General features: G+C 41.1%; 1 protein-coding gene across 2 annotated transcripts in view; it reads right to left on the bottom strand.

Moving 5' to 3' along the window:
• The window catches only part of LOC126484104 (uncharacterized), an 857095-nt gene that overhangs the window by 318172 nt on the left and 511984 nt on the right, over positions 1-26939 (bottom strand). For both annotated transcript variants that reach the window (XM_050107481.1, XM_050107482.1), the window contains exon 3: positions 5694-5829. In XM_050107481.1, the coding sequence (XP_049963438.1) occupies positions 5694-5829 (136 nt within the window). The remainder of the gene's footprint in view (positions 1-5693; positions 5830-26939) is intronic.

Raw genomic sequence — 26939 nt, 5'->3', positions numbered from 1 at the left:
AATTATTCATAAATGTAATTCTTACATTTACAGCCTTTAGATTAGTGTGAAGAATTGTAGGACTGAAATTTAACGGATTTGTTTTAGTACCCATGTGTAAGACTTCACACTCTTCATAATTTAGTTCCAACTGACACTTATTGCACCGTACAGATATGTTATCTAAATCATTATACATTTGGTTTTGATTATCTGAAGACTTCAAGAGATCCTAAATGCCTGCTGCTCAGATTGTCTCCAATGTCAGTTATGTATATCAGGAAATGCTGAGGGCTTGTTACACTTCCTTGGAGAACGTTAGATATTACTTCTGGTTTACTCGGTGACTTCCCGGCAATTACTACAAGCTGTGTGCTTTGTGGGAGGAAATTACAGTCCAATCTCACAACTGTGGCGATAATCCTCAGGCACGCGGTTCGGCTAAAAGAATCTTGTAAGCATTCTTTAACTCATGCAAATAAAGAACTGGTTGTGTTTCGCAAGAACGATATTTCCTGAATCCATACTAATTTCTTCGAGGTAATTCACAATGTTCGAACAAACTATACGTTCCAAGTTCCTACTGAAAATCGACGTCAGTGGTATGGGTCTGAAATTCAGCGAATTACTCTGTCTCTTATGTATTGGAGTGACTTGTGCATCTTTCCAGACTTTAGGTACAGATGTTCCTATGAGTGAGCGTTTGTATGTGACTGATAAGTGTGGAGCTGTTGCGTCAGCATTCACTAAAAGAAAGCTGACTGGTGTACAATCTCGACAGGAGGCCTTGCCCTTATTAATTAATTTAAATTTCTTCGCCGAACTGAGGTTCTTACTTCTACGTTACTCAAGCTGGCAGCTGTAGACTCGAATTCTTGAATATTTACTTCGTCTTCTTTGGTGAAGAAATTTCGGAAAAGCATATTAAGCAAATCTGCTTTGTTAGCACAGTCACCAGTGATTTCACCATTGTTATCGCAGAGCGAAGGTATTGATTGCGTCTGTGCAAACTATTAAAAGCATCTCGCATTGAAGTTCCAGCTACATTTCGAGCTTCTGTAAAACTCGGCCGATCTTGGGTATCTTGCGGTTTTCTTTAAGTTTGACATGTTTTCTTCGTTCCTTCTAAAACAGTGATCTGTCCCACTTCTGCGTACCATGGCGGATCAGTACCATCTCTAATTAATTTATGTGGTATACATCTGTCAATTGCCGTCGATACTATTCCTTTTAATTCAAACCGCAGCTTGTCTAAGCTTTCGTAGTCAGAGCGAAAGTAGTGGAAACAGATTTTTAGAAGGACGTCAAGCGTTTTTTTTTCTTTTTTTTTATACTGATGTACTTCGCTTTTGGTTTTGGTAGTTTGGATGTTACGGTATTCAGTCTTGCTACAGTTGCATTGTGGTCACTAATCTCTGTATCCGTCATGATTCTCCCCATGTACTCAGGATTATTTACTGCTAAGACATAAAGTATGTTTGGTCTACCATTTACACTCAAAGTGGGCTCCTGAAGTAATTGCCCGAAATACGTATCTGAGAAAGCATTCAGTATAATCTCGGACGAAGATTTATGTCTGCCAGCGGCTTTAAACATGTATTGTTTCAAACAAATAGATAACATATGCCAGTAACTATTGTTTGTACAGCTTCTGATGTAGTCGCTGCTTCAAAACACTTCATGACGTTGAGGGGTTCTATGATCATTGGTTGGAGGTGTTGTGGAGTTCCAAAAGTTCTCTTTGTAAGTCGTACTGACGGGCTCGACATTTTCATCCGGTTGCATATACAACCACCTTGTTCAAATTTTCCAGCTCTTTGTTGAATTGTCGACGAAATGCACTTAGCGTATTCGCAATGTAGTCTACTTCTCGTAACTTCAGGACTCTAGACTATCGTATCTGCGGTGTCGTCATCTTCCTACAAAGAGGCAACAGCACCACTGCGGTATTTAATTTAAATTTTTTGAGGTCTGCTCAAAACTTGTAAGTATTCTCTGTCTGTGATCTTTGGCGCTATGTTTCTGTATTTGGTGTTTTGTCAGACGTAAATTCTTGAACTCTGCAACTTCTTTTCTGAATACCCATCCATTTTAACAAACCGGTACCCAATGGTGGGGGTGTCCAACGACCACTCGCTGTCTCTAAACTGCCGACCTCCTCACATCCTGTGTTCTTTCAGTTCCACGTATCAGATCAGTATTATTTGCAATATAACTATGAAAATACACTATACATTCGATGAACTCTGACGGCAGTCGTTGAAATCTGAACTATGATACAGGCAGGTTATAGTTGGTTAATGGGCGATCTTTTGGCCGAATCGTTAGTTGATTGAACAATGTAACGATATATCACGTTACTTTTAGGAGTAATACTCTGGAGAAGGCAGTTAACTGGTGAGGCAGTCATTATTACCATTCTGACACGCTGAATACTTTGCTGAAGTCCTCTCGCGAACGGGGTTAATGATGGTCTGCCTCCACTTCGATGTCGAAGACACCTCTCAGCTGCAGAAAGTAATTCTGAATGCGATTATCGTTGCTAAGAGATTCCCGGGCCAAGTTAGCGCCGCTCTGAATAAGGAACGAGCTAATTTACCGCGTCTAAGCATTCATGGACTCGCCAGCTTTCCACCTTGGCCCACCTCGGGCCAACTTGCTAAAGTTTTCATGATCCATTAGCATTACGGACGTTGTGCCTCGGCTAGTGAAATGTTCTCCAGCTGCCTCGGCGGCGGGGACCAGAAGATGCCGCCATGGTTTCGCCGGTCTAGCTCCAGGGCCCAGCACCCTCCTGAGGAGCAGTCTACGCCCTGTGTCGACCTCATCTGCATAATAGCCGACCTGCTGGTGTTAATGCTGAACAGCTCCTACGTCTCCGGTACGCAACGGGAACGCCGTGTTCAGTTCACCTTTATGGTGTGACAGGGAACCGAGAAAATTTAATTGGTAATTGCCGAGTAATTGTCGTTCAGATGTGAATTTCACGTCTGCAGATGAATAAGTGTAAGTATTCTCTGAACACTGGAGATTTACATATTATGAGGAAATGGGGGCTACTGAATTATGCATGGTCGGGAACAATCACAAAAAAGGGATACTTAAGGCAGTTTGTGTAGTTCTGGGCGACTGCAGAAAACAATAGTTCAGAAGAACCTATGGTGTTCTCAGAGTTCCAAGAGAAATCGTTTTTCAGTGAACTCCATGTGTGCGGATTGATGTACATAGAGCGTAAGAGGTACGGTAAAACTTTCGAGATACATCTGGTATAGAAAGAAGAACCAAAAGCGTTATCTGATCGTGTGTCAGGAAACATTTCATATCCCTGTTCTAATACTTCTCTACAGTTATTCCTAGCATATTGTTTACGGTAAACATGTAAGTGCATAAATACTATGACAAATGATAGAATTGCCTTTTCGGTAATTGGTGACTGCTTGCAAAGGCCTAAGTTTCTCTGCCTTATCTGTTAGAGCAAGTGTCTTATTTACGTTACGGAGATTCATTTTTATATGAGTCTTAACATCAGTCTGCTACTAACTAACGTATTCTGACAAGTGGACACGAAAAATTTATCTCAACTTTCGGCAAGCTAAAATCACTAATTTTACGTTGTGGGTGCATTTTAAACTTCTTTTCTACCAAACAGAGTGAATGTTTGCGCCGTCTTATTGAAGGATGACAAACCAATACAATCGTTCAAGCATACATCGGTTTATTATGGTACAACTTCAATAAAGAAAGGGGTTCATTGGCATTCTGAGGTACCAATGAATACATTAAATAGTTGGCTCTAAGGGCGGGGATTGAAGTCATAGACCCAGGACACGGCTGGACTACTGTAAGCTTAAGATTGAAAACTCAAACAACTCGACGCAGCGTATTTTGTCCTCCAAGGTGTGGGGAACAGCTTTTGAAGTTTTGACATACTATTTGGTTGTAATATGAGTATTTTAAAAGGTAACAGGTACCAATAATCACTAAACACTACGATTACTCTAATTAATAGGGTTGCAATACACTACAGATCATCATAATTACTAGGGAGTGTTTATTTTACCTCAGTTTCAAGGACTGTGTCCTTACCACAAATCGCATCATCTTTTGACCATCGTGTATTAAACTCATCTATGTCTGGTAACGATATTTACGGAGATTATGTACCAGTTTTAAGTTAAAGCATTTCAAATATACTCCTTTGAGAATTTTTGAATACCGTAACCATTTTCTGCTAGTCAGTAGTCGTTCTCCGACTGTCAATACACAAAAGGAAAAGACAAAATATCACCATAGAATATATAGTATTTGCCTAGTAGCTATCTTCGTAATGATAAAAAGACCTCGTTTTTTACCGACGAATATGAAAGCAAGTAATTACATATTCTCCTGTTCTACATTGATTTAGTATATTTAATTATAAGTCTAAACAATAATTCCTTGTTAGAAGTATCCGCATCATCATGTACCTATGAGCCACTCCCAACTCACAGCCAACCCTTCCTCCTGTCGCTAAATATGCAAAAGTTTGAAAATGGTTTCCAGTTGTTTTTTTTTTTAATTTCTTGAAGGTAATCTGTAAAATTGTTCACATCGTGAATGTAACTATAAAATCTGCAGAAATAGATATTTTTGTCCTAATACAGGCATATATGAACAGTCTAAAACAGAGTTTTGTCTACTTTCAATATATTGGCCTCCACCAGCTGTTTCCTTTCGTATTGTTGGAACATATGTGGAACCGTTTGCAGCACGTACCTTTATGTATAAATTTTCTCTTTGTTACCGTCACGTAAGTATTTAGTTGGCAGGTTTCATGCATTCTATAATGATTCTTTTAGATATCTTTGTATCTCGTAGCAGTGTGAAGAACGGCAATTGATGCTCGAAATTGGTTATGAGATTAAGAAGTGCATATGTGATTATATATACAAGGTGTTACAGTTATAAGTACAGATATTTTATATGTTGTTCCTTGATATCTGCAAAGATCAGTGTGCTTGTTATTTTCTCTCTCCATCAAACACGGCACAAAACTTACTACCTGTTGTTCTCTGCACAGTCACAAATGCATCACTAAGTGGACTACACCTGCAATGTAGACTAACCATTATGCATCCATGTGTCTACACTTCAGTACCTAACATGCTGTCCAGGGGAAAACAAACATTAATAGGTTTCTCTTGGTATGTTCTTGGATGTACTAACACACACACACACACACACACACACACACATAGTGCTGGTGACTTGGTGACTGAGGGTGGTCACCCATAAACATTTTATATATCAAGTATTTGTGTTGGTGAATAGGTGACTGAGGACATATCCGATATCTAGTGGTAATTGATCGTGTCATGCGAAACAAGTTTATTAAGGAGGAAGAAATTGCTAACACCTCTGGCGACCCTCTTTCACTTGGTTATAAGCAACACAAAAGTCATATAGACGTTGAAGAGTGTTCATGCGTTTGTCTCCTCTCAGAGGCATAACCTATACAAAAGGACGCCTAGTGTCGCCACAAACTGTCACCAAACATGTAGTCTGTGGAAAAAATTGTTCCGCTTGACATGATCTATTAGCTCTAAGCGTGTCATGCAAATAATTTGAAACATCCTATGTGTATGTATCGCCAAACATTTTGCAAGTTACAAGTGTTTTCAGTACGAACAAGTGCAGTGTTCTGGTATATTGTGGCGAGAGGGGGCGGTACTCACCGACGACGGTCATGTGGGCGGTCTTGATGTCGGTGTGGAAGAGCGGTGCGTCGGCGGACACCTCGCACTTGTACTCTCCCGTCAGCCGCGGCTGCACGTCCTCCAGCGTCACCTCGCGCTCGTCAGAGAGCGACACCTGCCGGCACAGCAACCACACCTCCGCTCTCCTCATTGATCACTTGCAAAGGTGAATGTATAAGGATTCTACACTGTTAGAATTACTGTCGGTCTACCTAACTCTAAATATAGATAAATCTAAATTAATGCAGATGAATAGGAAAAAGAATCCCGTAATGACTGAGTAGTGTAGCCCTTGACACAGTCACGTCGATTAAATACTTGGGCGTAACATTCGCAGAGCGATATGAAGTGGGACAAGCATGTAATGGCAGTTGTGGGGAAGGCGGATAGTCGTCTTCAGTTCATTGGTCGAATTTTGGGAAGAAGTGGTTCATCTGTAAAGGAGACCGCTTTTAAAACACTAATACGACCTATTCTTGAGTACTGCTCGAGCGTTTGGGATCACTATCAGGTCGGATTGAGGGAGGACATAGAAGCAATTCAGAGGCAGGCTACTAGATTTGTTACTGGTAAGTTTGATCATCACGCAAGTGTTACTGAAATGCTTCAGGAACTCGGGTGGGAGTCTCTGGAGGAAAGGAGGCAATCTTTTCGTGAATCGCCACTGAAGAAATTTAGAGAACCAGCATTTGAGGCTGACTGCAGTACAATTTTACTGTCGCCAACTTATATTTCGCGGAAAGATCACAAACATCAGATAAGAGACATTAGGGCTAGTGCAGAGGCATATAGGCAGTCATTTTTCCCTCGTTCTGTTTGGCAGTGCAACAGGGGGAGAAGATGCTAGTTGTGGTGCGAGGGACCCTCCGCCGCGTACTGTATGGTGGATTGCGGAATATGTATGTAGATGTAGAATCAGGACTTATTAGATGAGAACATACTTACATTAGGCGCTATCAGTGGTCACTATTCCGTCACCAACTCTAGTAGTGTCTATTGTCTAATATCTTTGATATAGGATGAAGTCTCTAGCGGTAGTTTCGATAGTGATTTCTCTGAATCTCGCATCTGGGAAGTGGTTTACACAATGGCTCTGCTTTTTCACAATCCTTGTTTGCTATGTTAGATCGCTATCCGTCTAGATCATGCAGTGTTTATGGCTGCCTCCTTTTTAGTAGGGTAATACTTACCAATTTCTATTCTGTTTACTCTGCAGCCGAATGTGTACTGATCTGAAACTTCCTGGCTGATTCAAAGTGTGTGCCAGACTGTCATGCAAATCCGGGACCTTTGCCTTTCGCCTGGCGAATAATAAGTCGGTAAAGCTCTTGCCAACGACAGGAAATGAGGCCTGGAGACCTCAAATCTACTTCCCTTTTTGTTTTAAAGTCTTAATTCCACCCATTGATTAGCAATAATGTTGTACATGGTTAGCTTAAATTCATTTATGTATTACACTATATATCGGAGTATAAAGACAGTGTTCCGGCTGGGGTGGACGAGCGGTTATAGGCGCTACAGTCTGGAACCGCGGGACCGCTACGGTCGCAGGTTCGAATCCTGCCTCGGGCATGGATGTGTGTGATGACCTTAGGTAAGTTAGGTTTAAGTAGTTCTAAGTTCTGGAACTTGAACTATTTTTATGAGGACAGTGGATAATTTTATTTCTTAGAATTTGATTTTTATAAATTGGTTCTCATGTAAATTCAAAGCCGTTACTTTATGTTCAGTGAAGTTGAGTCATAATATCGCATACATGCTTGCTGAATATCTTTCCTTTGTAACATTTCAGCACGTATACTTACGCTGTTTTCTGTTATTCGTAATTTATGTATATCTCGTTTATTTTCCTCTTAGAAGCGCTCCATCATGCAGTATTTTCGTCAGTATTTTGTATATTTACATCATACCATAGCGAGTTGCTGTGGTATAACGTACTTCGCAGATGTCGTTTTATTTCTTACGGTAAAATTATGCGGCAAACTGTGTGAATCTCTTGGAGTGCATCCCTACAACAACGCAAGTACACTGCACATTTTGAGGTCCACGTAAGTTTTCATGGAAAACTTACCGCTGATCTGAAGTCATATTTAGGGTATTTAGTTGGATTTAAAAAATTGTCCGTTTTTGAAGACATCCAGAATGGAAGGAAGTTACTAGCGCCATTGTCACCAAATGTCTGCAGGTGTCTCATATGACAGTCTGCTACGTTAGGAGCATTATATAGTTAAGAGGCTTGATACAAAGCAGACACCTATGACCATTAATGCAGCCTATTAAGCCGAACTTGTTAGACGTCTTAATACGTGAAGCTTTTCTTTAGATCTGTTAAAGCCTTTCTTCTTGAAATTTATGACTTTATTAAATAAAACTGTAAATAAGAACTCAGAGTGCACTGGTTTGCATCGTGATTAAAACTGACTACTCGCACCGCCCTTGCAAAGCAACACATGTGCGGAACCACAGGGCTAAAGAGGCGCTTCTGGGAGCAGGTCTCTCTCATCGCGATAATTGCAAGTTAAGGACCGGAATATCTGTTACTCACGTAAAGTCGGGCATTCCTGGAGTCCAGAAATTTAATTCTCTCTCTCTCAGCGTCTCGTTTACACCAGGATTACGTAGCATAAGTAGTCGAAGTGGAAACGGAATGCCAAGTGAATATTGCGGAGCAATTCAGGACCACTTGCGAACGTAAAAGTACTGTCACAGTGTTGCCAAATATTTACACCGGTATTGCCAGTTCACATGGAATTTGTGAAGTATACTTTGTTGATTCCCAGAAGGTCTTCTCACGCATAAATTATCCCTAGTCACGTCTTTCACCTTGCTATCTGCCTCAATTACGATTGTGGGAATGTCTTGTTCGCATAGTTGTAAAGTGCTCACTTTCGAAATCAGTAGCTGCTTTCGAAATCTGTTCCAGTTCTGCTGCAACAGCTGTATCTTATCTCTACTACTTCAATTATTCTGCGAACTTTCATAAGAAACAGTTTCTGATGTTGCTGAGCAACAGTCATACAATAATTTTTAAATGAACCCACAGCCATATGACTTTAGTGTTGTTTATTTAATCACGAGCCAGGTTTCGGGCTCTTATGTAATTTTCAAGTGACTGAGTTTATGTCATTAATATATATTTCAAGACATCATGCTCAAAATTTACCATAAAGTCAGTCTCTTGAAAATGGCATAAAAGGCCGAAGCCTTGGTTGTAATTAAACAACAATACAGTCAAATGGCGGTGTGTTCATTTAAGAAGAAAGCGTCGAATCTTAACCTTCTATGTCATATGTCTCCTGGATACCTTGCAGGAGTAGCTATAGTCGTCTGCTTCGTGACTACCAAGTAACATTAACAAAAATTAAGAGAAAGTCTCTAAATAGATTGGAAGCTACTGTCAGTGACACGAATGTTTATTTTGTTCGTCATATGGGTATCAAATAAGATGGGGTAAAGTTATGAAAGCACTGAACAGGTTTGTTAACATTAACTATGGTAGTCCGCCCAGATAGCTGAGGGGTCAGCGTGAGAGACTGCCGTACTACGGGCCCGGGTTTGATTCCCGGCTGGGTCGAGGAATTTTCTCCGCTCAGGGACTGGGTGTTGTGTTTTCTTCCTCATCATTTCATCCCCATCCAGCGCGCAGGTCGCCCAATGTGGCGTCGAATGTATTAAGACCTGGACCAAGCCGGCCGGACGTGCCCCGTCAGGGGCCTCCCGGCCAATGACGCCCAACGCTCATTTCCATTTCCACTACGGTAGACCTCGAGGTAGGTATACTCTGTCTGAGGTGAACAGTGTATGGTCTCTTGCTGCTTCTTGACATTTTCGACAAGATTGTGTTTCACACATTTTTAGTTTCGTTAAAAAAAGGTTTTGTGACAAGCTGGACAGAATGTGTGCAACTCATTTACGTTTTGCAATGATGCAAGCTACTGTCAGTTTCAAGCTCTCCCTTCGGAGTATGGTAGCGCAGGTCCACTGACGGCTGGCTGGAGTTGGCTTTGGGCAGCAGTGAGCACAGTCAGCTGTCCACGTTGTTCTTAACATTGAAAGAGCGGTTGCGACCTGGTAATATTGCTGAGATGTCTGGCATCTCATGATTAGTGACACATTTCCGAGACTACTGCTGAAGGATCCTGTTAATTTCTTACAAAATTTTCTTTTCACGCTGATTAAATAATCTGGTCACCTCGTTTATATGATACAGAGAACGCAAATTTATGTTTTCGACCCAAGGAAAGTCATTTGTCACTTATATTTCAACTGGTTTTCTGTGTCATGCTGTAAACTGTCTGCATAACCTACCACCAGAACAATGGCAGAGAGCTAAAGGAAGCAGAGTCGTGTTTGCTCCGTGGCGGCATGTTCACATCTCGTTTGTCTACTCATGAGTATCGCTTCAGTTTCTTTCTTTCCTTTCTTTACATGTAAATAGCCGGAATGGAATTCAGTAACAAAACGCTAAGAAAACTTTCGCATTGGACCAAGTGTACAATAAGCTCATTTTTATTTGTAATCGTCAACATTATTTCGTAGTGTACTATATTTCACTCATAATTAGATTTCTGTTGTTATTATTACTGTTGTTATTCGTTCACCGGCAAGTACTTTCCTGTCGCTATTAGGCACCGATGCACATGACCGGTGAACCCGGAAGGATGGAACGTAGGCTGGCCACTAATACAATATATAGCTACGAATTTGCTAGTACAACCATGGTTTACTCTTGGATTAGGTGTTGATAACAGTATCACAACTTGAAACACAAGATTATTATTGGCAATTTTGTTCTGCTGCTGTTCGATTGAGTTGGGCCAATGGGTGAAAGAAGTTTTTTTTTCCTTGTCTTTTTCTTTTCAAAGCTACATAAGGTAAAAAGGAAATTCCGGGGAATCAAGTTCGTGTTTCCACTTGTTTCAGTACGTTTCGAAAACAAATCGTACAAGCCAGACATAGTCGTCTGCTTCACGAAAACCCAGCAACACCATACAAAATAAAGTCACTGGAATGATAAGAAATGACCATCAGTTACACGGATCTTCATTCTCATCATCATTCGGCGTACCAATAGGAGGGGAAGATTACGAAAGCAATGTACATGCTCGTTACTAGGCATCGTATGTGCGTATATTTTTTAAAAAATATAAAGGCGCAGAACTGCAGATTGCTCACACATATAGTACAGTTTCTGTGTTAATGAACATAGTTTTCAATTTCTTTTTATCTGAATCCCCAAAAGAATTGATTGCTGCGTAGCATCGAATAACTAGTTAACTGCGTTTTTTCTAGGTTCCATTCTCACCAACATATGTCTGCATTTTCGTGCTACCTGTGAAATTCTGTTTCTATGTGGCCCAAGACTGCTGTTAAGCACAGTCGACCACGAGGTTACAAGTGTCTGACAGCTTACTGTATCGTTACAGTCGGGGTAAGGAATATTTGCAATTACTTTTTATTGCACTGAAATAAGTTCTCGTTGGAAACTATCGAAGTGAAAGTTTTATTCGCACGAATTTTGGCAAAATTATAAACTTCTCTGTTTTACATGCTGTATAGTGTATGAGAGTAAACTAATATCACTAGAATTGCTATAATTGCTCAGAAACTATATAACGCTGGTGTTAACATCCCCTTCCACGCCAGAAAATTTCAGAAATTGAGTACCAAATTGAATGCCTGAAATGCGGATGGCCTGAAACGTGAAGTTAGAAAATGTCGGGAGATCAAGCTGCATGAAAGCCCGATGTACTCGCCTATTTACTCTCAGAGCCCGTATAAGAGGAGCACGATAAGTATTTCGAGACATAACTGCCCCTACCACAGCTAAGATCTGGCAAAAACGTTCTCTGTATTTGGCAACCCTGTGACCGTGCATTTGGTACCGCGAGCGATTGAACTGTTCCGCAAAATTCGCTTGCCATTCCCAATTCCACTTCGATGACTTATGTTACACAATTTTCGTCTAACACACTGGACATAAATTTTAAGCTTTTAACCTCAGGAATGACGTAGTTCAAATACGTAGCAACTGTTCTTATCTTTAACATTGCTTTATGAAGCTCAGCGATGGGAGTGAGACCTGCTGTCAGCAACGTCTTGTTAGCGTTAGCGATGCAGAGGAGGTGTGAGTTGTTAGTTCTAATCGCGGTGCACACCAGTAAATTCTAGCTTCTCATCTACTGTTTTATGTAATGGAGCTGCAAACTGCCAGAAGAAACTCTTTAACAAAATGTGTTAAAAAAGTTAAACAATATATCTTACCACACTCTCGACTCAGTAAGCTGTGTAATGGTCATAGACGTTTATTTTATGAATAAAAAGTTACCTCATTATACAAACATCCTTCAAGAGTTTCGAGTCGACCGTCAAGGATAAGAAAATATATATTGTTCGTCACGTAGGACCCGTATCTCATGGGAATATTTATGAAATGGATGCAGTTTCTTTGTGCTGTATGTATGAAGTAGCAATAAAGCAACTCTGCCGGTATTTGCCGATACCGTCGTTATCAACTTCCTTCCTCTCTGGCTAGCTTCGAAGATGGGCAGTTTTATTAGATTAAAACTAATTCAGCACTTCCGATCAATGTAAAGTTCTCCAAGAACCCATAGGTGGACATACAAATGTGCTGTGATAGGCTTGCACAGCAAGTGTTCACACAGTTCAATGCCTACATTTACCGTGGGAAATCAGTTGTAAAAATCATTACGACGGAGTTCCTCAATGTGGTTTGACGAAAACAGACGATATGGTAACAAAGTAACTGCGAGAAGAGTCGCTTCAAACAGAAAAAGAGAACGAGATAAAATCATCAATAATAACATTAACCAACGTACTTCTGATAGGATCACAGACTGTAAAATTAATTTTGAGCAATACTAATGTATTGTACATTAGTGAAACACAACGCTCTTCACATTAAAATGGGTCCTCTGTCTCTGTTGCTATCGAAGGTGAAATGCAAATTGTAGGCATATTTTGTGTAGCGTCATTCAACAACAGTAATGTACTCTGCTCACTTGCTCACTCCAAAGCAATGCTCGGTAGCTGCTGCCTTCGAAAAACGGTGAGGGGGGGGAGGGGGGGGGACACTGTCATCCCAGCTGCTGGCATGTGCTAGCAGATGGGTCCCAGATGTGTCTGTCTGCCAAGAAATCTTTCGTAAAAACATTATTCGACTGAGCTGCTTCTTACCAGTGTCTCAGAAGGCAAAGTAGCTGAACTACTATCACACGCAGAAGTTCAGCATTCGGACGGAAGGCACTATAAAAGGCGTAGCATTCGAGCAGTTTCATTCTGTAGGATATTGCAGTCACAAGATGCCGGGCTTAACCTCTACACCATATCGACAGACGTAGCATGACAACTCGAACAGAAGACAAGACGTACTACAGAAACTGCCGTAAGCTGAAGTGTTTCCAGTTTATGCAGATAGCTGGGATATAGAGAATTCTCAGCCTGGCCAAGGTTTTTGTTCTGTGTCGCTATCGGCACGGAGCTTGACTCTACAGCGACCAGCCGCCAGCCAGGTTTTATGTCAAATGACTTTGTTTATCTGTACAGGTACCGCCTCCTCGCTAACAATCGTGGAAAATCAGGCAATTAATTTGTATTTCTTGGTGTTTAGTTGATTTCTTCGCTAAGTGTTATGTTGCGAGCTGCACGTAGGACCAGTGCGTTACTGTCGGTAATGTGACTCATGGTGATGGTTACGTCTCATAGTTCGGTATAATTTGGTATGCTGTTTTCTCATCTTCTGTATGTTCTGATGGCTGTTTATATTCTGTCTTATTTATTCACACGGGCTCATGTGAGACTGTGCAAAATGTGCATGCTATATTTCATATAGATCAAAGTGGTCTTGTTTCCACACAGGAGTATATTCAGATCTGTCTTTCAACAGGTTCATGACTATGTGATTACTTAGCGTGAGCTGTCAGGTCCTTGTTATGACGGTAAGGCACACTGATGTCAGTAGCTGATGGTGAAATCAGCACATGTTTGTGCATCAATGTCCAGCAGTGTCTTATATTGTACGATGTTCTTACGTATGACCATTTTAGAAATTAACCATCCATTACTCGCGCGAAAATTCGTGACATGACCACTCGCGCGGATGATAGGTGTCATCCACAAAGCAAGCGGTCTATTTGATTACTTTGATCGGTATTTATGACTGATTTTATGATTTTTTATTAAATCCAAATATAATACATGTAATATTTGAACACAGTATAATATATTCTATAGTTTGAGACAGTTGGACCATTCGAAGAACAATCCCTTCAGTTGAATTACTGGCATTAGATGGTCCTTCTGGTTGCTTACCAACGTACGGTTCTAAATTCAAAGTGTAAGCTGTTTTTACATCAACTAAAACAAACACTTTTAACCCATACTTCGCTGGGTTGCTATGGATATATTGCCTGAATGGGACGGGCAGTTTCCTCTAAATGCCAAAAGCAATTGTTCGTGAATAATTGAAGTACCTCTCTAATAGGAGCCAACTTGTCAGTCTCTCTGCGAACACCTCTATCACGAATATTATCAAACCTAAGACATCACACCAGAAACCTGAAACGGTTTTCACTTATGCATAAATAACATGATTCAAGTCCGTTTCCCTTTGAGTTATCCCACAACTTCGGTATACTCTTCCTACAACATCTTAAAGATCCACACAGATATAACAAACCAATGAAAGCTCTGATCTCTATCGCATATGTTTCTTTAGCATCCCTTTCCCTAGAGAAGTTACCATGAACTTCACTGATAGATATATTAGTGCTTGTTGCGATAATGCTTATTATGTTTTCATCCAAGAACAAACTCAGAATTTCCGTTTCTGCCTGTTGTATACAAGCTTGATTTTTTGGTCCAGGCAAATGCGTAATAATATTACAAGATCTGCTTCTAACAGAAGATACAAAGGTATTACAGGAACTCAATGGGAAAGCTGAAAATTTGTGGCGTACCGGCTCGCAGCCAATGTCTGTAATTCCTTTGCATCATAATTCACAATGGCTACTGGATCAAAATGATATCTGTTCTTTCGGACGTGTCCGAAAGAGAAGAAACCACACAAACACACACACACACACACACACACACACACACACACACACACACACACGCACGCATATTAGTTCTCATCGAGACACTTTTTGATTCAGAAGGAAAGCTCTAAGCTCCATTTTCTCCCCTCATGACATCAGGACACCCACCTTAATTCTGAGTTTCATGGCACTCCACATGTTCCACGTAGTGGTAGTAGCACAGGTTCTCTGCAGAAGTATAAACAGTCAGGAAAAGCACTACCATTTCCATTTTTTGCATTGTTTTGTGAATTTTGAGGCGTTAGTTGGTTGCACTAATTCACGTCAACGGTGGTGCACATACTTCCCTTGGATAATTAAATTACTTCAGCTAAATTGTCTTCATAGTCAGTCACCAATGCAACATTAATATGTCGTTTAAGGTAATGACAGCAAAACTGGATCCTTCCTTCGAATGAATGAAGTGTCCAGTCTTCCGCAACAAGATTTGCATATGCATAAGAAAATGTTATTGACAGCGAACAAAATGTTAGTGCTGTAACAGGACATCTGAGCGACTGTACCACAGAAACAGTAATAAGAACTTTATGTTCTCTACCGCAGTTCACGTTTGGAGAACAACATTATAACTGTTAAACTCTGGATTATGTTGGATTTTGTATTATATCTGGATGTTCCATATGTACTGTGGATAGGTAAGATCACTGATGAAAAGTACGATAATATTTTTAGCTCCCACGTTCATGTAATTGCAAACTTATTGATCCCAAATTGAGGTTGTACTTCTAAAGGTGATACGGACATATTGCCTCGACTTGTTTGACAAGTGTAATGATGAAATAATACAGCTTCTTAAGCCTATCTGGATAGAAAAGGTGGTAGTACCTCATTTCAGACTTACGTTGACATTACACTATTGGCCATTAAAATTGCTAAACCAAGAAGAAATGCAGATGATAAATGGGTATTCATTGGACGAATATATTATACTAGAACTGACATGTGATTACATTTTCACGCAATTTGGGTGCATAGATCATAAGAAATCAGTACCCAGAACCACCACCTCTGGCCATAATAACGGCCTTGATAAGCCTGGGCATTGAGTCAAGCAAAGCTTGAATGGCGTGTACAGGTACAGCTGCCCATGCAGCTTCAACACGATACCACAGTTCATCAAGTGTAGTGACTGGCGTATTGTGACGAGTCAGTTGCTTGGCCACCATTGACCAGACGTTTTCAATTAATGAGAGATCTAGAGGACGTGCTGGCCAGGGCAGCAGTCGAACATTTTCTGTATCCAGAAAGGCCCGTACAGGACCTGCAAGACTTGCAACATGGAGTCGTGCGTTATCCTGCTGAAATGTAGGGTTTCACAGGGATCGAATGAAGGGTAGAGCTACGGGTCGTAACACATCTGCCATGTAACGTCCACTGTTCAAAGTGCCGTCAGTGCGAACAAGAGGTGACCGAGACGTGTAACCAATGGCACCCCGTACCATCACGCCGGGTGATACGCCAGTATGGTGATGACGAATTCACGCTTCCAATGTGCGTTCACCGCGGTGTCGCCAAACACGGATGCGACCATCATCATGCTGTAAACAGAACCTGGATTCATCAGAAAAAATGACTTATTGCCATTCCTGCACCCAGGTTCGTCGTTAAGAACACCATCGCAGGTGCTCCTGTCTGTGATGCAGCGTCAAGGGTAACCGCAGCCATGGTCTCCGAGCTGATAGTCCATGCTGCTGCAAACGTCGTCGAACTGTTCGTGAACATGCTTGTTGTTTTGCAGACGTCCCCATCTGTTGACTCAGGGATCGAGCCGTGGCTGCACAATCCGTTACAGCCATGCGGATAAGATGCCTCTCATCTCGACTGCTAGTGATACGAGGCCGCTGGGATCCTGCACGGCGCTCCGTGTTACCCTCCTGAACCCACCGATTCCATATTCTGCTAACAGTCATTGGATCTCGACCAACGCGAGCAGCAATGTCGCGATACGATAAACCGCAATCGCGATAGGCTGCAATCCGACCTTTATCAAAGTCGGCAACGTGATGGTACGCATTTCTCCTCCTTACACGAGGCATCACAATAGCGTTTCACCAGGCAATGCCGGTCAACTGCTGCTTGTGTATGAGAAATCGGTTGGAAACTTTCCTCGTGTCAGGACGTTGTAGGTGTCGCCACCGGCGCCAACCCTGTGTGTGAATGCTCTGAAAAGCTAATCATTGGCATATCACGGCATCTTCTTCCTGTCGGTTAAATTTCGCGTCTGTAGCACGTCATCTTTGTGGTGTAGTAATTTTAATGGCCAGTAGTGTACGTCGTCACATTAACAGACACAAACTGAAATTTGCACTACGAATATAATGCCAACAGTAATGATACAAATACATAAAATTGTGTAAAATTTAAAAATGGTTAAGTATTTGTGTTCTCATATGGTAATGTGATATTTAATTAATTTCGTTACAATGAGTTTATGAGAATTTTAAGGTCATATTTACATTATGTTAGTGGACGCTCTCTGAGTACTCAATGATTTTTTACGGTCAAATATGCTTTTTGGAGAGAGACTGAACGGACATATGTACGAAACGCCTATCGAACGAGTTGTGCTTTGATATGTGCTATAAGTGCCGCCTCTAGCTGAAACACTTACACCGTTTTCTGCCGAGACGACACACGTCGAAAATAACGTTAGTTTCCGGGTCACTGTAATTGTTGGGGGACAGATTATTCGTGGTGTTCTCGTTCGGCGGATAGCTGTGCTCCCAGGGGTGACGCTAATTTGTGCAGATTTATGGGTTGTTGAGGGTCTAATTTATGAAACTCCAATCGACACATACATTATTTTCGTTACAGGGTTGTCGCCACCTATTAGTTCTTCAATAAAATGCCAATACGACTGTGTTTTATGCGCCGTTATACAATGTGTCGTGCCCATGGCGTTAATATTTCTAACAGAACACGTAAAATTTTCAAACAAATTGCGCTTGACTTGTTGCATAGTACATACATATTAGATTAGTTATATATTTCAGTGCACAAGTACGTATGGGCTTCAAAGAGTAGGTTACACATTTCTGAACACGCCAGGCTTACTGTGCAATAACATTGGAGTTTCCAAGTTCCGCATTTCCTACAGAGACACTTTGTAACACCTATTCTCGACTTATTTTGTATCTGTCATGGAAATTCTTTGACTATGCATACATATTTCAGTTATGTAAAATTTTGAAAGATGTTGTTTAAAATATGTTTATGCAATTAAATAACTACTCGAATGCTTGTTATATATTCTACTGTATATTACTTGGTACATAGTTATGGAAAGTAGGGTTCAATGTAAAAGATCTGGGGAAGTCTCGCAGCTACGGAAGTAGTCTAGCGGAACGGAAAAGGTGTGGCTAGTGCGCAAGTGGCCACTCGTCCTTTGTGACAGGTAAGGATTCTGGGCTAAGGAGTGCTATGGCTAACATCTCGCTAGCAGTACTGGACCATTGTGACTCATAGTTTTGGAGTTTTGAGGCCAGAGGAGATTAAGAGCAGTATTTAAGGGTATTTGGTGATTTTATTATCATGGCATGGTTTCTGTTCCTATAAAAAAACAATTCCGACGCCAAGAAGACCTGTAACATGGCGAGGCCAACAGTAATGCCTCGGCTGCGTCGCCGCCATGTTGACAGCACTGCAAATTACGACACCAGTACCACTAGCCTTCCACTAAATTGTTTATATTTGGCAGTCTGTAAAAGGGCCAGGTATTTGTGAAAGTTGGTTGATTTTGATAAAAAACGTGGTGTTGCTAAAAACTCTATCTTACTCCCCTTATTATCCCAAATCACAAACGAGGACAGGAATCCTAGCCTAGTGAATTCAATTCCGGTTGTCATAATTTAATATGGAAAGACTTATTATTGTGTTTAAAGTTCATTTTTATAATTTGAGAAATACTCCGCTTCCAGTGCAATTTTATATAAATCTGTCGTCTTTTCTTAAATAAGCTGCCATACTTGAAAAGCTGCCTGAAAATAGTAAAGTTGAACTGACGTGAGAAAGAGTATAAATAGTTGCATTTATGCACTTTGATCAGAATAACAATTTTTTGTCAATGTTCATTCCAGGAGCAAGTCTTGAGCTTGAATTTAATATTGTGTTGGCATTGCACAGCCAACTTTATTTTTATTAGGTTAAAACACCGCTTATCAGACCACATTTGTTATCTGAAGAGCTATAGTTTGTTGTGCCAGGGTAGTTAGACTTGCATTCTGTTAAATTGCTTCAAAACGAGCTTAGGGAATGAATGTTTACTGTGTTCTAGTAGAAGCTGGTTAATGCACAAGCATGAAGACCCTGTACTGAGCAGTGATGTTATAGAGTATGATCATTAACAGCCCCCCTGATTTAAATGAGAATTGTTTTATGCTCTTCCTCATTTGGTATTGCTAATAGTTTCATGTCTGTGATTGCTTTAACAATAACATATGTTTCTGTGTATGGTCCGCCTTTAGCAAAACAAAATTTTCTTCTTTGTCCCAGACATATTTCACTGGAGTTGCAGCATCATCAGTGGTTTTTTTTATTGTTATGGCTATTAAACATAATGAATGTTCTTTACTGTTTAAATACATATCAGTTTCTAAATCGTAATTACAGGTTTCTTGAGGAGCACATAAAATTGTGTATTCATACCTCCTTACCACATGGTGTGGTTTACCTGTCGTACTACGTTTTTATAGTGTCTGTTTTTCTTTACAGTTTGTCACCTCCAACTATATGCAACTTAATGTAGGCAAAACATTTACGCAGAAATTACCATTTCTAAACTGTTTTGATTATGACTGAGATTAATATTTCATTTGAAAGGTTGTGTGTGTGTATCTTTTACATTATGTTTGACTTACAGTTTCTTTTTTCGTCATCTTCTTCATTGTCAAGTTCATTGTTTTGAGTTGTCACTGTCACTGTCTATCAGCTGTGATAACAATATGGTGGATAGTGGAACAGTAGAAGGTGTGAAAACAAGATGGCAGACAGTGAAACAGTTGAAGATGTCATTGGCGTTTGTTTTGAGTTTATCAGTGTGTGTGTGTGTGTGTGTGTGTGAGTGTGTGTGTGTGTGTGTGATAGAGAGAGAGAGGGGAGGGGGGGGAGGGAGAGAGTAGGTTTGAGGATTTATCATTATTATTATAATTATATTTATTTATTTATTTATTTTCAGTTTTATGTGTGTGTATTATCTATTAATTCTTTGAGGGCAGAGAAAAGAGTTCCACTGCAGAGAGCTGTGTATTCGTTTATTACTTGCTTCCCGTCAACTATTTTTGTATTTGATAATTTTCCTCAATTATTAGTTTTTGTGAGGGGCTGTTGCTGCATTTGAGAATTTTCAAATCAGTGCTGATGTCTGTTGGGACATGTTTATTATCCATACGTTGTTCAGCAAATGTGGGGTGACGGCAAGTTACTTTTTAATGCTCTCCTTTCTCTATGTATCAGCTAATAAAGTTTCTGCTTGTCTGTCCTATATTAATTAATTTGGAGTCCTGACACGTTTGTTGGTAATTACGAGATGTGTTGTGTTTGTCTGTACTTGTGCTGGTTGTCCTTAGTTTCCTCTGTGTTGAGTTGTCTGTCCTGTAAGCTATTTTGAGCCATTGTTTTTGAGTATGTTGCTTATTCTGTGGGCTACTTTGTTGTTGTAGGTGAGAGTGAACCACTTGTTTGATGCTGTGGGTGCTTCTTGTTCAAGTGTGCTCGTTTGTGTCTTCTGTGTGTTTGTAAGTTGGTGAGAAGTCTTTTGTGTGTTGGGTGTCTTTTTTAATTTTCTTTTAATTTTGTGGTTTAATTTATCTACAGTATTAGTGTCATATCCATTCTCTACAGCTATTTTTCTGGTTGTCTGTTATTCACTGTTATAGTTGCTTTCAGTGAGTGAAGTTTTGTTCAGTCTGTGTAGCAGATATTGGAAATCGGCTAGTTTGTGTATAATCGGATGATTGGAATGTTTGTGAATGGCTGTGCTGGTGGTGGTTACTTGTCTGACTTTCAAATGGCTCTGAGCACTATGGGACTTAACATCTGAGGTTATCAGTCCCCTAGACTTAGAACTACTTAAACCTAACCGACCTAAGGGCATCACACACGTCCATGTCCCAGGCAGCATTTGAACCTGTGACCGTAGCAGCAGCGAGGTTCTAGACTGAAGCGCCTAGAACCACTCGACCACAGCGGCAACGCGGTTCAGTTGGATATACACGGTGTAAGGAAAAATATGAAAACACTAAAAAAACAACACTTTAGCATGTCTAAATAAGGTTAGGAAACCCGCTGGCGTTCAAAGCAGTTTCCAGTTCGTTCTGAATGAGTAAATACTGGTCCTGTGCCGTTTTCCTTGCAAAATAGTACAGCGTTCAGGTAACTACGACGGAGTTGGATAGCGATCGCGCACCCATCTCTCCAAAGTAGACCATAAATCCTCAATAATATTGAGGTCTGGGGACTTCAGTGGGCATGGAGGATGTGACAATTAACTTCATGCTCACGAAACCAGCCCGGAACTATGCGAACTGTGTGAATAGGGGCTCTGTCATCTTGGAGCACAACATAACCATTGGAGAACGAACAATGTACCATGGGGTGGACCTGATCAGCCACGTTGGTTGTATGTTCATTGGTGATACAGCTACCTAGCAGATTATCTATGGAGATCATGAAATATCACAATATGGTACCCCAAATCACTACACACCTCGCGCCATGTCTCACTCTGTAAACTTGGCCATAAGTGTGAATAATTACTTTCTTCCATTGCTGCATAGACCAAGTTTTACGGCGTCGTCAACACGTTTTCTTGTTCTGGGAACTTGAATTACTGATGTGGGTTATGGAATTCCGGCTCGTCCTCAAAGCTGAAGAGCTTGTGGAGCTCCTTTCTTGTTGTTATCGTGCCGACCGGGTTCTTAAATGCTGCTTTTAGTTTTACAGAGTCTTTGCAGCTGTCGTCCTAGTATATTTCGTCGCAGTCCTCTTCAGTGAAGGTCTGTCACAATCACTTTGTCCACGTTGCTACTTAGCGAATGATGTTTTGCCGCTTTCCCTGTATACGGTGTAAATCTTCGATCGGTTCCTCTACAAACACGGAACACTATCTCCCTCGACAATGGAAGTTGCCATCATACGACCACCAACAATCTGCTCGAATTCAAATTCATTTAGCTCTGACCTAATGCAGTCACGACTACACCGAACACTGTTCAGAAGACGACTGACACTTACAACAGACTGAGAGCGTATCACAGACACCATTCGTGGTCAAATACAACTGCGCCACCTGCAGGTTTGACTGGGATCTGCATTATGTTAAAGCATGCATTTATAGTGGTTTTTATATAATTTCACCAACTCCTACATATCATACAGAAAACGTTGCATGAACCAACACACACACACACACACACACACACACACACACACACACAGAGTATTAGCGGTACAGGTTAGCTATTGTGATAGCTGTTACCTTAATATGTAGCCCACAGAATGCAGCATGTTAGTCGTTTTCCTCTGTGTCTATCGGTCTTCCTGCAAACAGTCACATAATATACTACCTTACAATTTCTGCATGGTCGTTACCGTACGACAAGTGGACTATGTCTGTCGGTAAAGCTTTCCGTTTTGTGTCCATGCATTCACACTTCAACACCTGATCTGATGCTGAGCTGCCATGCATCTTCTAGATACTAACCAACTTAAAAACATGGTACTCAAAAAAGCTTGGTGTCAATGGCTTTTTTCCAGCATAGCGCTGGAATCCATGGAACATATGCAAGCAGTCATGGTACACATAGGACATATGTCTAGGAAGGTATAGAACTTAGCGAAGAAAACTCTGGCACCTGTTAGTGTAGGGTACAAGTATGGTAGGCTGAGACATGTAACTATGATCACTAATGAACCACAATAGAATCTTATCTGTAGTTCTAGAAAATTTTTGACTGACTGAAGAGAGTCCATTAAATCTTACTGGGTGCATTTGGTGGCAGGAAGAGAAGACACAACGAGCATAAGGCTGGACACTATGGACAATCTGGAAACATAGCAGAAATCATGCATATGCAAAATGGGATCATCAGTTATTTTTCTGTGATACCCTAAGGAGCTTAAACCTTTAGAATGGAAAAGACTACGTGAACAGAAACTGCTGAGAAGTGTAGCTGAAGCAAAAATGTTAAAAAAAAGTAGTCGTTAGCTCGTAGATATATCTCGTTACGAAACATTTACAACTTTAAGAGAGAGGACTTACCAGTGAGACTTGCTTCTGAATCACAAGCAATAGATCTCAGTGGAGATTTGTTAGATAGTTTGGACTGGATCTGTGATGCCTGTGCCTTACATAGACTACCATTACGTTCATTGTTCAAGAATAAATTCACCAAACAGTTTACTTATTCTTGCACCTCAAAGGTAAATTAAAAATCAGCGGTGACTGTCCCATCAATTATTACCTGATTATTGCGACACACAGCTTAGTGTTAAATTATATCTCTATAAGATGGGTAATCTCTGGAACTGTTAATTTCTTTCGTAATTACTTTTAAGATCATTTACAAAATTAAGATCTATTCACCATGTCGTCATATTTCCGGAAATGCCTGCAGATCTACATCAGAATTAAAACTCCTGAAGCTTTTTGTAACTGACTGCTATCTTCAGTTTTTCCTCTTTTTCTATTTGCCTATCGTTCAAGTGGATGTTTTCGTTAGCTTTACTTACAGACGATCAGTTCTAATCATTCCTAACTAACCTAAAGACACCACACACATCCATGCCCGATGCAGGATTCGAACCTGCGACCGTAGCGGTCACGCGGTTCCAGACTGTAGCGCCTAGAACTGCTCGGCCACTCCAGCCGACCAACTATTGCAGTGGATCACGGCTACCTACGGATTATCGATCGGAGGAAACCTGACAGCAACGCCACCATGTCGAATAATGCTTTTCGTGCAGCTACAGGACGTCGTGTAACGACTCAAACTGTGCGCAATAGGCTGCATGAGGCGCAACTTCACTCCCGACGTCCATAGCGAGGTCCATCTATGCAACCTGGACACCACGCAGCGCGGTACCGATGGCCCCAGCAACATGCCGAAGGGACGGCTCAGGATTGGCATCACGTTCTCTACATCGATGAGTGTCGCATATGCCTTCAACCAGACAATCGCTGGAGACGTGTTCGGGGGCAACCCAGTCAGGATGAATGCCTTACACACCGTCCAGCGAGTGCAGCAAGGTGGAGGTTCCCTGCTGTTTTGGGGTGGCGTTATGTTGGGTTGACGTACGCCACTGGTGGTCATGGAAGGCACCGTGACGGCTGTACGGTATGTGAATGCCATCCTCCGACCGATAGTGCAACCATAGCGGCAGCATATTGACAAGGCAATCGTCATCATGGACGACAATTTGCGCCCCATCGTGCACATTTTTTGAATGACATCCTTGAGGATAACGACATCGCTAGACTAGAGTGGCCAGCATGTTCTCCAGACATGAACCCTATCGAACATGCCTGGGATAGGTATGGTTGAAAAGTGTTGATTATGGACGACGTGAGCCACTAACCACTCTGAGGTATCTACACCGAACCCCTGTTGAGGAGTAAGAAAATCTGGAGGAACAGTGTCTATTATGCCACGACGAATATAGGCACGCATCAATGCAAGAGGACGTATTACATGGTATTAGAGGTACAGGTGTAAACAGCAGTGTGGTCCACCACGTGTGAAGGTCTCGCTGTATGTTGGTACAACATTCAATGCGTGATTTTCATGAGCAATAAAAAGGGTGGAAATGTCGTTTATGTTGATCTCTACTCCAATTTTTAGTACAGGCCCGGAACTCTCGGAACCGATGTGATGCGATACTTTTTTTCATTTGCATGCATGTCGGAAGTAACAGGCACTGCGGCGATTGCAGCCTTTACGAAATACAAGAAATGTATTCGGAGTTGCGAATATGGACAACCATCAGCTGTATAATGGAATGACGTCAATGTAAATTGGTTCGCCGACTCAACTAAAGGTTGTCCCCTGTACAGAAATATACACGAAGGATGTACGAGTACAGGTTGTAGACACATCGTTGACGACAAATGGAAGGGTAGGTCTACCCCTGATCGTGCTAGGATACCCAAATGGTAAGACGACCGCTAGCAATAAGCGAGAAATCTAGGTTGGAGTCCTCCTCCGACAGAAATTTTCACTGTCGTTTTCCGCTATACAGTTGATAGTTGCCCATACTACCAACTTCTAATACATTTCATATATCGGGCAGAAGTAGTCGGCGGAGAGAAGTTGTTAGCGACAAGTGATCAAATGCAGATGCAGTAAGTGGGAATATAGGGAATAAACTGCAAGACTTTCAATGCATGATCCCGCATATTATTTCGTTCTAAATGGGCACAATACACTGTCATCAAGAGGAATAATGTAATAGAACCCAGTACGTTGTCCTCGATGGTGAGTGTTCATCTGAAGTGAGGGTATCATCTGGAGTGCCCCAGGGAAGTGTGGTAGGTCCGCTGTTGTTTTCCATCCACATAAATGATCTTTTGGATAGGGTGGATGGCAGTGTGCGGCTGTTTGCTGAAGATGCTGTGGTTTACGGGAACATGTCGTCGTTGAGTGACTGTAGGAGGATACAAGATGACTTGGACAGGATTTGTGATAGTGTAAAGAATGGCAGCTAACTCTAAATATAGATAAATGTAAATTAATGCAGATGAATAGGAAAAAGAATCCCTTAATGTTTCAATACTCCATCAGTTGTGTAGCGCTAGACACAGTCACGTCGATTAAATATTTGGGCATAACGTTGCATAGCAATATGAAGTGGGACAAGTATGTAATGGCAGTTGTGGGGAAGGCGGATAGTCGTCTTCGGTTCATTGGTAGAATTTTGGGAAGGTGTGGTTCATCTGTAAAGGAGACCGCTTATAAAACACTAATACGACCAGTTCTTGAGTACTGCTCGAGCGTTTGACATCCCTATCAGGGCGGATTGAGGGAGGACATAGAAGCAATTCAGGGGTGGGCTGCTAGATTTGTTACTGGTAGGTTTGATCATCACACGAGTGTTACGGAAATGCTTCAAGAACTCGGGTAGGAGTCTCTGGAGGAAAGGAGGCGTTCTTTTCGTGAATCGCTACTGAGGAAATTTAGAGAACCAGCATTTGAGGCTGACTGCAGTACACTTTTACTGCCGCCAACTTACATTTCGCGGAAAGACCACAAAGATAAGATAAGAGGGGTCAGGGCTTGTACAGAGCCATATAGGCAGTCATTTTTCCCTCGTTCTGTTTGGGAGTGGAACAGGGAGAGAAGATGCTAGTTGTGGTACGAGGTACCCTCCGCTACGCACCGTGTGGTGGATTGCGCAGTATGTATGTAGATTTAGATGAATTAATGTTCAAGACGAGAACTGTGGGCCGAAACTTGTTACATGAAGCGACGATGAAGAAGAGACTGTTGCTATACATCGTCGACAAATAATGCTTTACATTACGGCAGCAGCAACTAATCAAAGTAAATTCGATCAGCTTCACTTTTAGATTGTACAAGGACACCCTGTGAACCAGGTTTTATTAATTGAATAGCAGAGTGTTTAGTGCAGCAACTGTTATAGTGTAAATGAACTTTAATGCAATCATTTACCTAACAGGATCCTACATTCTCACCATTACTGATTCAGAGAATAGCACCAATGTAAGAATAGTAAAATATTGGACATCATGAGCTTATGTAATTTCAGTAACTAATATAAAGAAATGCAATTTAGAAACCTGAGACCTCTTCAAAGGTGTTATTTAGAAGTAGCGTTGTTGCTTGGCAGAACAACTGGTTACGGAATAATGTGTAACAGTAAAAGAATAAAAGCTTAATTTAAATGAATACTGACAAAATATTACTTCAGAATAATGGACTTCATGTTTTTCTTATGCAGTGGAATTTCTAGGCACAATTGCAAATCACGTAACTATGTAGTATAAAATTACTTATTCTTCGATAAATGAAACATTATGAACATTCTAGAAACAACTTACTGCGACAGAGAACATGTATTTATCAACATCTGCATTTCGATAATCAGTAACAGC

The sequence above is a fragment of the Schistocerca serialis genome, chromosome 6 (assembly GCF_023864345.2).
Source record: "Schistocerca serialis cubense isolate TAMUIC-IGC-003099 chromosome 6, iqSchSeri2.2, whole genome shotgun sequence".
NCBI lineage: Eukaryota > Metazoa > Arthropoda > Insecta > Orthoptera > Acrididae > Schistocerca > Schistocerca serialis.
The sequence above is the reverse complement of the archived record's forward strand: the minus strand, read 5'-3'. Positions and strand labels throughout refer to the sequence as shown.